This window comes from Bufo gargarizans, chromosome 11 (assembly GCF_014858855.1).
Source record: "Bufo gargarizans isolate SCDJY-AF-19 chromosome 11, ASM1485885v1, whole genome shotgun sequence".
In the NCBI taxonomy this organism is placed as follows: Eukaryota; Metazoa; Chordata; class Amphibia; order Anura; family Bufonidae; genus Bufo; species Bufo gargarizans.
Window position 1 is genome coordinate 24,983,319 of NC_058090.1, and position 13,233 is coordinate 24,996,551.

At 45.6% G+C, this 13,233-nt stretch overlaps 1 protein-coding gene across 1 annotated transcript in view; it reads right to left on the minus strand.

The window, feature by feature from the left end:
- The window catches only part of NID2 (nidogen 2), a 51,361-nt gene extending 42,925 nt beyond the window's left edge, over positions 1–8,436 (minus strand). The window contains 3 exon segments of the mRNA XM_044272439.1: positions 778–867; positions 869–1,081; positions 8,149–8,436. Of these exon segments, the coding sequence (XP_044128374.1) occupies positions 778–867; positions 869–1,081; positions 8,149–8,427 (582 nt within the window). The 5' untranslated portion in view covers positions 8,428–8,436.
- Positions 8,437–13,233: the final 4,797 nt, after the last annotated feature.

Sequence of the window (13,233 nt, forward strand, 5' to 3'; positions counted from 1 at the left end):
GATTAGGCTACATGGACATCCATAGGAATTGATATCGTATCCATAAAAGATACCGCCCCTTAAAGGCTATGTACACCTTCGGGGTTATTTTTGTTTTATGACTGCATTTTACTCATTGTGGGCTAAATATATATTTCTTTCAATTGGTCTTTATTAAAAATGTTCAGCTGTTCTGTCACAGAGGGTTAACTGTTTGACTCCTACTTTCATCTTGGTTATCTAATAAACCTTATCTCTAAATTACTAAAAAGTCAAACACTTATTTAAGCCACATTTTTATCAGTAATAATGGGTGATTATAAGGTCAGAGATCAGAGATAAGGTGATGGGAAATTGTAAAAATACAGAGCCTGCAAAACTAAAGAATCTCAAGGCTGTACAGAGAAAGGGGCTCAACATTTTTAAACACCAAGTGAAAAAATGATTTTTAGCACAAATTGAGTACAATGCATTAATTAAAAAAATTGTCACCAAAGATGTACATAGCTTTTAAGCGGAAGACCTAAGTAATATGACTTAGTGAATGCCGCCTGACAAGCCACTTAAAAACTATAGTTGTCAGCTAGTGCAGTGTTTCCCAACCAGTGTGCCTCCAGCTGTTGCAAAACTACAACTCCCAGCATGACTGGACAGCCTTTGGCTGTGCGGGCATGCTGGGAGTTGTAGTTTTGCAACAGCTGGAGGCACACTGGTTGGGAAACACTGAGCTAGTGTATCTATTATGACCAAAGATTCATAGTTACAAGTATTTCAATTTCGATTCTTGGAGATTCTTACCTTATTGGAAGGCTCGGAATGTCTGGTCACCTCTTCGTACGGCCCCACGTTCTCCCAGGTCACCAGCACAACATTGATAGGGGAGAAGGCAGGCCTCTGGGAAACCTTTCTCAATCTGCCTGGCCGCGGTGCTGAGGGTCTCAGGGGAGTTGTCCTGCCGGTAGTAAACCTTTCCTCTGCCGTTACTCGTGTCTATATCAGACAGGAAGGGGGCGATGACTGGAAAGTCAGTGGGAAAGCCGTCATCCACATACTGTGTCTCACGGGGGAAGTCGTGAGGGGAGATGATCCCATTGGTCCCTACCTGAAGAAGAAAGAGAAGAAATGTGAATGGCTTAAAACCCTAAATTTAGATTTATCCTAATACTTTCTCCAGTAACGTTCTGTGCGGCCATATTACAGAGATGGACCTTTTTTTTTTTTTTTTATGTTGGTGGTCATGGCCCGTCCTTATTTAAAAGGTTCTCCAAGAATAAAACATTGATTGGAGGGGTTCAAACCCTCCTGGGACCTTAAGTGGTCAGCCATACACATTATACCGCTACGCACAGTACAGAATTGAAAGCAAATGGCCCTATCCGTATTCAGGACACATGCATGCTCAGCCAAGCCGAGCCAAGTGTATGGGGGAGACAGGGCAGCTGTTGGGTAACTCCCTGCTCCCTCATTTCTGCAGCTAAGCCCCAGCTAATTATTGTTGTTTTCAAGATCTCTGATTGCTGTCACTGAAAGGAACCAGACATCCTAACAGACCAACCACTAGGTAAACCCAGGGTCACAGTGAGACCTTTTCCCACGCATGTAATCTGATCAGAGGTTTATGGGCTCCTCATCTGAAACTCTTCTCTTCTCGGTGACGTGATTTGACTTTTTCTCGTTTTCTAATCGTTCCCTCCCTTGTAGTGTTTACAAATAAGGCTGAAACGCAGACAAGAAAACAATACGTTCCCACATGTTAATCACGCTGTTCCAGTTGTTAGCGAGGGGCTGCTCTGGAGCACTGTGGCCTTGGAAGAACAGATTGTACTACAGCTCCTTGCCAAGAAGACGTCTGCAAGTCAGCTGGAGAGCCTTAAAGGCGTCGTACAAGAGTGAAACAGGGCTGCTTTAAAAGGGGTTGATCCTGCTGACAGGTGCTCTTTAAAGGGGTTGGCTAATCTCAGAAATCGATGAGCTATCATAAGGATACACCATCAATGTCAGATAGGTGCAGGTCCCACCTATGGGATTTCAGGTTGTCGGTTGCTTTTTGAAGTCCCACAGTGGTGAATGGAGAGCCAGCCAGGAGCTCCATTCACTGCCATGGGACTGCTGGAAATAGCTGTTCTGGTTCTTGAATACTAGGTTCTGCCTCAGAACAAGGTACCAGCATTCATTTTCCGATGTTGTCCCCCATTACATTGCCCCCTAATAATCATACAGATTCTAAAATTGAGAATTGTTGGCTATTTGTAAATATTAGTAAGGACAATTATTGAAAAAGAGTGGCTGACCATGGCAGAGCTACATTTTTATACAGCCGTACCCAACCTAAGTCTACACCTGCTAAGTGAGTTCCATCGGTGACCACTGGGCAGAACCAATGGTGTTCAGTAGTTGATATAAATCTTCCCCAGATGTCAATGCACCATAAATGATAGACATCTCCTCACAGAGATCAATGACGTCCCCGTTGGGAGTCCTTCTACCCTAGTGGTTGTCCTTCAGACCTGCACTAAGTGGGGGCCTATACCTCCAAGCGAGGATGTCTCTATCTGGAAGGTCTCATGATCAAAGCTTCAGTATGGTCTCCCCCTCATCATCTTCAATTCTACTAATGGGACGGCAAAGACTTGGACACTGGAGACAGACAACGTGACTCAGTTCATCCCTCCATCTATGCTGTTCTCAGTGAGTGGGATTTAGGAATTCTTAGAAACCAAACTGCATGGCAACAAACAAGACAGAGAGGCGTTGTGATGTAATGGCGGACACACAACCCGCAGCATCATTCATGGAGGAACGTGCCCTCCTTCCGGGATGAAAAATTCCATTTCAAGACTAATGCAAACTGGAGGGAAATCAGCAAGTGATTCAATTACTGCATAGACTCTCATTGTGTGCAGGAGCTCGGACTGTCCCACCGTCCGGCTCCTGTCATGAAATACTGGCCGGCTGTGGGAACACGCGGCATGTTCACGTTTACAAAGTGCTATCAAGCCCATGTCCAGTGTCCTAGAACCCGAGGTGGTGGTAGTCTGAGATCCCAAAGGTTAACGCCTTATTGGACTGAAACCTCAAGTGTCAACACAGTATTGCCTGGGAACTCAAAATTGACAGGAGTATCAGGAGCCAGTGTGCCATTCATCCGGGTCCCCAAGTGTCAGTGTGCTATTTATTTAAGACCCCAAGTGTCCGTGTGCTATTTATTTAAGACCCCAAGTGTCCGTGTGCCATTGATCTGGGTCCCCAAGTGTCCGTGTGCCATTGATCTGGGTCCCCAAGTGTCCGTGTGCCATTGATCTGGGTCCCCAAGTGTCCGTGTGCCATTGATCTGGGTCCCCAAGTGTCCGTGTGCCATTGATCTGGGTCCCCAAGTGTCCGTGTGCCATTGATCTGGGTCCCCAAGTGTCCGTGTGCCATTGATCTGGGTCCCCAAGTGTCCGTGTGCCATTGATCTGGGTCCCCAAGTGTCCGTGTGCCATTGATCTGGGTCCCCAAGTGTCCGTGTGCCATTGATCTGGATCCCCAAGTGTCCGTGTGCCATTGATCTATGCCCCATATTACTTTATTATAAATATATTCCCAAATACCTTTCATTAGTTATAATGGCTCGTTTTGTCTGGGGAACAATCATTAGAAGAAACAAAATGGCCGCTGTCCTATTAGTACACACAAAACCTGTCCTAATCACACAGCAGGACACGTTACTTCACAACACTGAGCTGAAGAGCTGCCTCATCCTCCTCTCTACATGTCAGGGATTCTGATCCTGAATACAAATGAGAAGATCTTCAGCTGAATCTCTGTAGGAATGGAGTTCATGAGGAGACATGAAGTACAGAGAAGACGGACAGGACAGACTGTGGTAATGGAGACTGTAAACAAGTGCTGCTGCTTATTATCCACACCTCACCGTCCTCTCTGTACTTCATGCCTCCACATGAACTCCATTCCTACAGAGATTCAGCTGAAGATCTTCTAATCTGTATTCAGGATCATAATCCCTTACAAGTAAAGAGGAGAGCTCATTACCTCAGTGTTGTGAAGTAACGTGTCCTGCTGTGTGATTAGGACAGGTTTTGTGTGCACTAATAGGACAGCGGCCATTTTGTTTTTCTTAATGATTGCTCCCCAGATAAAACTAGCCATTAAAACTAATGTAAGGTATTTAGGAATATATTTATAATGAAGTCCTATTTAAGTATTTTTGTTTTCTTAAATCCCGGAAAACCCCTTTAAGTAAGACCCTCATGTCTTTCGTAATCCCGGGGCTCATCGTGGACTTCTGGACCATTAGACTGGGACCCCGTGTCAGCATTCTTATTGCACTGACACCTCAAGGATCAGCATGTTACTGGCCTGGGAACATAAACCTGACTATGTCACTGGTTGGGGAGCCCGAATACCAGTGTGCCATTAGATAGCACCAACAGTGCTGGTGTGCCATCGGTATGCCACCAATATGCGACAGTGTGGCATGGGCTGGGGTGCCAGGTGTCGGAGGCCATTGTTCAGCATCCCTCCTTGTCCATGAGATTTATTACATCCAGACAACTACATATTACATAACTTCCCTGTACGAGAGACCGCACAGGACATTCCCCCTTCACTTACTACACCCCAGAAATCTCACCACGAGGAGAACGCCCAAACACTGTCTATAGTGTAACAATGAGAGTGGGAGACAGAAGCTGTACACTGAGCCGAGGTACAAAACATGGCCGTCTGCCAGAGGTGGAGGCTACGGGCGCCTCACTGGGATCACAAAGAATGGAGGACAACAACAGACGCCAGTGATACAAGGATATTAATAATGGGATACAGTAAATACGGAAACCTAGAAGATACATTGTAACAAACCGCGTAGATCACTCAATCATCAATATACATTATACCACGGCCCTCGGGCCCCGTGTCACTGCCAACACTCTGATGGGGCCCCTGTCACTGCCATCACTCTGATGGGGCCCCTGTCACTGCCATCACTCTGATGGGGCCCCTGTCACTGCCATCACTCTGATGGGGCCCCTGTCACTGCCATCACTCTGATGGGGCCCCTGTCACTGCCATCACTCTGATGGGGCCCCTGTCACTGCCATCACTCTGATGGGGCCCCTGTCACTGCCATCACTCTGATGGGGCCCCTGTCACTGCCATCACTCTGATGGGGCCTCCGTCACCGTTATAAGAGCATTAAGACCGCTGTCACTGTTATGGGCGCACCAAGGACACTATTACATACTTTAGTGATATTGTTGCCAGTGTCACTTTTATGGTGGCCCAATGGCCGCTGGGATGAAGGCACTGTTATGATTGTCATTATTATGTGGGTGCTGTGCTTCTATAGATTTTTGTGCACATATAGAGGCTGGCACAGAGGGCCAAATGCCCAGCTCCATGCAGGCAGATGGCTCTATGCTCTGTACATAATATAGTGATGCCGGACACTTCTGTGCACTTTTACAATAGCCTTCATACAGAACGATGCCTTCTGGGCCTCCCATACAGTCACGCTGTGATGGATTATATACACCCTCATACCGGCGACACGCAGGTCGGGGCGGCGCACACCCCACATTCATTCAAAACGTCCTGCAGTGGATTCTGTACATTCAGACTATGAGGTGCTCTGCAGCATATACATTAAAATGTACTGGATCACACCAACCCTCTATACAGTCATACATTGGTCTATACACCCTCATACAGTAATAGATTGGTCTATGCCCCCGTACAGCGCTCTATACAGCCATACATTGGTCTATACACCCTCATACAGTAATAGATTGGTCTATGCCCCCATACAACCCTCTATACAGTCATACATTGGTCTATACACCCTCATACAGTCCTCCAACAAGGCATACATTTGTATATGCCACTATACAGCCCTCTATACAGTCATACATTGGTCTCTATACCCTCATACAGTAATATATTGGTCTATATAACGTCATACAGTCCTCTATAGTCATAAATTGGTCTATATACCCTCACACTGCCCTTTATAAAGTCATACATTGGTCTATACACCCTCGTACAACCCTCTATACAGTAATACAGTCTATATACTCATACAGTGCTCTAAACAGTAGTCTATTGGTCTATGCCCCCATACAATCCTCCATACAGTAATACATTGGTCTATGCCCCCATACAATCCTCCATACAGTAATACATTGGTCTATGCCCTCATACAATCCTCCATACAGTAATACATTGGTCTATGCCCCCATACAATCCTCCATACAGTAATACATTGGTCTATGCCCCCATACAATCCTCCATAGTCATACATTGGTTTATACACCCTCATACAGTAATAGATTGGTCTATGCCCTCAAACAGCCTACTATACAGTAATAGATTGGTCTATACCCCAATACAGTCCTCTATACAGTAATACATTGGTCCATACCCCCATACAGTCCTCTATACAGTCATACATTGGTCTATATACCCGCATAGAGTAATATATTGGTCTATGCCCCCATACAATCCTCCATACAGTAATACATTGGTCCATTGGTCTATGCCCCTATACAATCCTCCATAGTCATACATTGGTCTATACACCCTCATACAGTAATAGATTGGTCTATGCCCTCAAACAGCCTACTATACAGTAATACATTGGTCTATACCCCCATACAGTCCTCAATAAAGTAATACATTGGTCCATACCCCCATACAGTCATACATTGGTCTATGCCCCCATACAATCCTCCATACAGTAATACATTGGTCTATGCCCCTATACAATCCTCCATAGTCATACATTGGTCTATACCCCCTCATACACTCCTCTATACAGTCATACGTTGGTCTATACACCTTTATACAGTCCTCTATACAGTCATACATTGGTCTATACACCCTCATACAGTCCTCTATACAGTCATACATTGGTCTATACACCCTCATACAGTCCTCTATATAGTCATACATTGGTCTATTCACCTTTATACAGTCATACATTGGTCTATACACCCTCATACTCTCCTCTATAGAGTCATACGTTGGTCTATACACCTTTATACAGTCATACATTGGTCTATACACCCTCATACAGTCCTCTATACAGTCATACATTGGTCTATACACCCTCATACAGTCCTATATACAGTCATACATTGCTCTATACACCCTCATACACTCCTCTATACAGTCATACATTGGTCTATTCACCTTTATACAGTCATACATTGGTCTATACACCCTCATACTCTCCTCTATAGAGTCATACGTTGGTCTATACACCTTTATACAGTCATACATTGGTCTATACAACCTCATACAGTCCTCTATACAGTCATACATTGGTCTATACACCCTCATACACTCTTCTATACAGTCATACATTGGTCTATACACCCTCATACACTCCTCTATACAGTCATACATTGCTCTATACACCCTCATACACTCCTCTATACAGTCATACATTGGTCTATACACCCTCATACAGTTCTCTATACAGTCATACATTGCTCTATACACCCTCATACAGTTCTCTATACAGTCATACATTGCTCTATACACCCTCATACACTCCTCTATACACCCTCATACAGTCATACATTGCTCTATACACCCTCATACAGTCCTCTGTACAGTCATGCATTGCTCTATACACCCTCATACACTCCTCTATACACCTTTATACAGTCATACATTGGTCTATACACCCTCATACAGTCCTCTATACAGTCATACATTGGTCTATACACCCTCATACAGTCCTCTATACAGTCATGCATTGGTCTATACACCCTCATACAGTCCTCTATACAGTCATGCATTGGTCTATACACCCTCATACAGTCATACATTGGTCTATACACCCTCATACAGTCCTCTATACAGTCATGCATTGCTCTATACACCCTCATACACTCCTCTATACACCTTTATACAGTCATACATTGGTCTATACACCCTCATACAGTCCTCTATACAGTCATGCATTGCTCTATACACAGTCATATATTGGTCTATACACCCTCATACAGTCCTCTATACAGTCATGCATTGCTCTATACACCCCCATACAATCCTCTATACAGTCATACATTGCTCTATACACCCTCATACAGTCATACATTGGTCTATACACCATCATACATTGGTCTATGCCCTATGCACAGCTCTGCACAGGGATGTACTCACATAGAGCTCTTTAAATTCCGCCTCATAGAAGAGAATGGGTTGATCCAGCGGCAGCACCTGGGACGTCTCGTCGTCCCCCTCCGGCAGCAGCAGGTCCCCCCTGTGCTCCCCGTAGGGGAAGAGCTCCTGCCGGGAGATAGCAGCGGTGCAGGCCAGCAGGCAGTGCCAGAGCAGCAGCAGAGGGAGCAGGCGGGCCCGCATGATGAGAGCTGGAGGACAGGATGCAGCACCGCGCCCCACTGCCTGACTGCAGGAATTCTGACCCGGGACCTTCCACATCCGACCCCAAGCAGTTCTCAGGGTGGGAGGGGAGCAGGGCGGGGAGAGGGGGGAGCTGGTGAGGGTCCAGAGAACAGCTGGCTGGTCAGCTCCTGCCCACCCTCTGCCTGGCAGCAGGAGGGGGAGGGTGGGAAAAGTTGCCAGCAGGATGGGTTATTACAGTCAATCATTGATGCACTGGCTGGAATGTTTGGAAACTGATGCAAAACTTCATAGCAGAGCTGCAGCATCACATATATATGCAGCCCCAACCACAGCTGATGCAGAACCTCATAGCAGAGCTGCAGCATCACATATATATGCAGCCCCAACCACAGCTGATGCAGAACCTCATAGCAGAGCAGCAGCATCACATATATATGCAGCCCCAACCACAGCTGATGCAGAACCTCATAGCAGAGCTACAGCATCACCTATGTATGCAGCCCCAACCACAGCTGATGCAGAACCTCATAGCAGAGCAGCAGCATCACATATATATGCAGCCCCAACCACAGCTGATGCAGAACCTCATAGCAGAGCTGCAGCATCACATATATATGCAGCCCTAACCACAGCTGATGCAGAACCTCATAGCAGAGCTGCAGCATCACATATATATGCAGCCCCAACCACAGCTGATGCAGAACCTCATAGCAGAGCTGCAGCATCACATATATATGCAGCCCAAACCACAGCTGATGCAGAACCTCATAGCAGAGCTGCAGCATCACATATATATGCAACCCCAACCACAGCTGATGCAGAAACTCATAGCAGAGCTGCAGCATCACATATATATGCAGCCCCAACCACAGCTGATGCAGAACCCCATAGCAGAGCTGCAGCATCACATATATATGCAGCCCCAACCACAGCTGATGCAGAACCCCATAGCAGAGCTGCAGCATCACATATATATGCAGCCCTAACCACAGCTGATGCAGAACCTCATAGCAGAGCTGCAGCATCACCTATATATGCAGCCCCAACCACAGCTGATGCAGAACCCCATAGCAGAGCTGCAGCATCACATATATATGCAGCCCTAACCACAGCTGATGCAGAACCTCATAGCAGAGCTGCAGCATCACCTATATATGCAGCCCCAACCACAGCTGATGCAGAACCTCATAGCAGAGCTGCAGCATCACATATATATGCAACCCCAACCACAGCTGATGCAGAACCTCATAGCAGAGCTGCAGCATCACATATATATGCAGCCCTAACCACAGCTGATGCAGAACCTCATAGCAGAGCTGCAGCATCACCTATGTATGCAGCCCCAACCACAGCTGATGCAGAACCTCATAGCAGAGCTGCAGCATCACCTATGTATGCAGCCCCAACCACAGCTGATGCAGAACCTCATAGCAGAGCTGCAGCATCACCTATGTATGCAGCCCCAACCACAGCTGATGCAGAACCTCATAGCAGAGCTGCAGCATCACATATATATGCAGCCCCAACCACAGCTGATGCAGAACCTCATAGCAGAGCTGCAGCATCACCTATGTATGCAGCCCCAACCACAGCTGATGCAGAACCTCATAGCAGAGCTGCAGCATCACATATATATGCAACCCCAACCACAGCTGATGCAGAACCTCATAGCAGAGCTGCAGCATCACATATATATGCAGCCCTAACCACAGCTGATGCAGAACCTCATAGCAGAGCTGCAGCATCACCTATGTATGCAGCCCCAACCACAGCTGATGCAGAACCTCATAGCAGAGCTGCAGCATCACATATATATGCAACCCCAACCACAGCTGGTGCAGAACCTCATAGCAGAGCTGCAGCATCACATATATATGCAGCCCCAACCACAGCTGATGCAGAACCTCATAGCAGAGCTGCAGCATCACATATATATGCAGCCCCAACCACAGCTGGTGCAGAACCTCATAGCAGAGCTGCAGCAGTGGATATAAAAAGTATACACACAGTGGATATAAAAAGTCTACACACCCCTGTTAAAATGTCAGGTTTCTGTGCTGTAAAAAAAAAAAAATGAGACAAAGATAAATAATTTCTGAACTTTTTCCACCTTTAATGTGACCTATAAACTGTACAACTCAATTGAAAAACAAACTGAAATCTTTTAGGTGGAGGGAAGAAAAAACAAAAAAATAAAATAATGTGGTTGCATAAGTGTGCACACCTTATAACTGGGGATGTAGCCGTGTTCAGAATCCTGTAAAAATGTTTAAAGTGCCTCAAAGTGCTGATTAACCCCAAATAAAGTTCTGCTGCTCTAGTTGGTCTTTCCTGAAATGTTCTTAGTCGCATCCCACAGCAGAAGCCATGGTCCACAGAGAGCTTCCAAAGCATCAGAGGATCTCATTGTTAGAAGGTATCAGACAGGAGTAGGGGACAAAAGAATTTCCAAGGCATTAGATCTACCATGGAACAGTGAAGAAAAGATGGCACAACAGTGACATTACCAAGAACTGGACGTCCCTCCAAAAACGAGAAGAAAACTGGTCTGGGGGGCGACCAAGAGGCCGACAGCGACATTAATGGAGCTGCAGGAATATCTGGCAAGTCCTGGCTGTGTGGTACATGTGACAACAATCTCCCGTATTCTTCATATGTCTGGGCTATGGGGTAGAGCGGCAAGACGAAAGCCTTTTCTTACGAAGAAAAACATCCAAGCCAGGCTACATTTTGCAAAAACACATCTGAAGTCTCCCAAAAGCATGTGGAAAAAGGTGTTATGGTCTGATAAAACCAAGGTGGAACTTTTTGGCTATAATTCCCAAAGATATGTTTTGCGCAAAAACTACCCTGCGCATCACCAAAAGAACACCATCCCCACAGTGAAGCCTGGTGGTGGCAGCATCATGCCAAGGGGCTGTTGGAACTGGGGCCTTAGTTAAGCTCGAGGGAATCAGATCCAAATACCAGTCAATATTGGCACAAAACCTTCCGGCTTCTGCTAGAAAGCTGAACATGAAGAGGAACTTCATCTTCCAGCATGACAACGACCCAAAGCAGACATCCAAATCTACAAAGGAATGGCTTCATCAGAAGAAGATTACAGTTTTGGAATGGCCCAGCCAGAGCCCAGACCTGAATCCGACAATCTGTGGGGTGATCTGAAGAGGCTGTGCCCAGGAGAAGCCCTCGCAATCTGACAGATTTTTTATGTTTTTGCCAAGAAGAGTGGGCAAATCTTGTCAAAATGTGCCATGCTGATAGACTCATACCCAAAAAGACTGTAATAACATCAAAAGGTACTTCAACACAGTATTAGTTTAAGGGTGTGCACACTTATGCAACCATATTATTTTATTTTTATATTTTTTCTTCCCTCTACCTAAAAGATTTCAGTTTGTTTTTCAATTGAGTTGTACGGCTTATAGGTCACATTAAAGGTGGAAAAAGTTCTGAAATGATTTATCTTTGTCTAATTTTTTTACATCACAGAAACCTGACATTTTAACAGGGGTGTGTAGACTTTTTATATCCACTGTATGTATACAACTCTAACCACAGCGGATGCAGAACCTCATAGAAGAGCTGCAGCATCACATATATACAGCCTAACCACCATAGATATCCACAACAATGGGAAGAGACTGGATGACTTTATTCTGCAGGTCAATATGATTACGGAAATACCAAACATATAGTTTAAGTTTTTTTTTTTTTTTTTTGCATCACGTTCAGGGTTTTTGTTTCAGATTTTTTTTAAATTAAGTACCAGTAGGGGACTTGAGCTTGCAGCCCTCTGATCACCCATGTTATACACTGCAATACTTCTGTACTGTAGTGTATTACGTCACATAGACTACTATGTCCTTCCAAAAGGATTTTCACATTCAAGGCCTGGGGGGCCATTTTTTAGGGCCCTGGCTGCCATGGAAACCCTTGGGCACCCAATGGCTGTGACACACGGGGGCCAAATGGAGTGATCTAGCCATTTAGATGCCAAGGTCATCATTGACCGCAGCACCTATGGGGTTAAATTGTCAGGATCGGAGTTGACTGTGGTTCCAGCAGTGAGACTGGAGCCCCAACAAGGGACGGCGCAGCACGATTGATCCCGCACCATCACTGCTACAATAGTACAGTTGCTCACATAAACTAGCTGTCCTATTACTGCACATGAAAGGAAAGGGTTAACCTAGGTCTGACCTCTGGGACCCCTCTGACCTACACGAATGAGCAATCACAGGAAAACAGTATTGTTTCTGCGCAAACTATCAAATATAAACCGTCTCTTAATTGACTCGTGTTGAGATTCCACCACAACCAATATTCCCCTCTACGAATAGTCAGTTGGTTCGTGATTAGTGTTGAGCGAACTTGTGTTTTAAGTTCTGTGTCCAAAGTTCGGGTTATCAAAAGATTCCGCTACCACGGACCATAACAGAATTTGGAATCCATAACGAGATTCTTCGATAACCCGAACCCGAACTTTGGACGCAGAACTTAAAACACAAGTTTGCTCAACACTATTCGTGATATAAATCGCTCCTACCTTCGTTTCTCCCGGGGTCTATTCCTTCGTTGGTCCAGCTGTGGTAAAAGCTCCAATGGCTTGGCTCAATCCCGTTGTCCATAGCGGAGCGTGAGCATCAAACAGGAGGCGTGCTACCGGCCGCTGCGCGCTTCCATCTGAAAGAAATAACTAAACTGCCTCTAAAGGACTCCGGGATTGAGCCAAGCCATTGGAGCTTTTACCACAGCAGGACCAACGACGGAAAAGACCCCGGGAGAAACTAAGGTAGGAGCGATTTATATCACGAACCAACTGCGCTATTCGTAGAGGGGAATATTGGATGTGGTGGAATCTCAACAGGAGTCAATTAA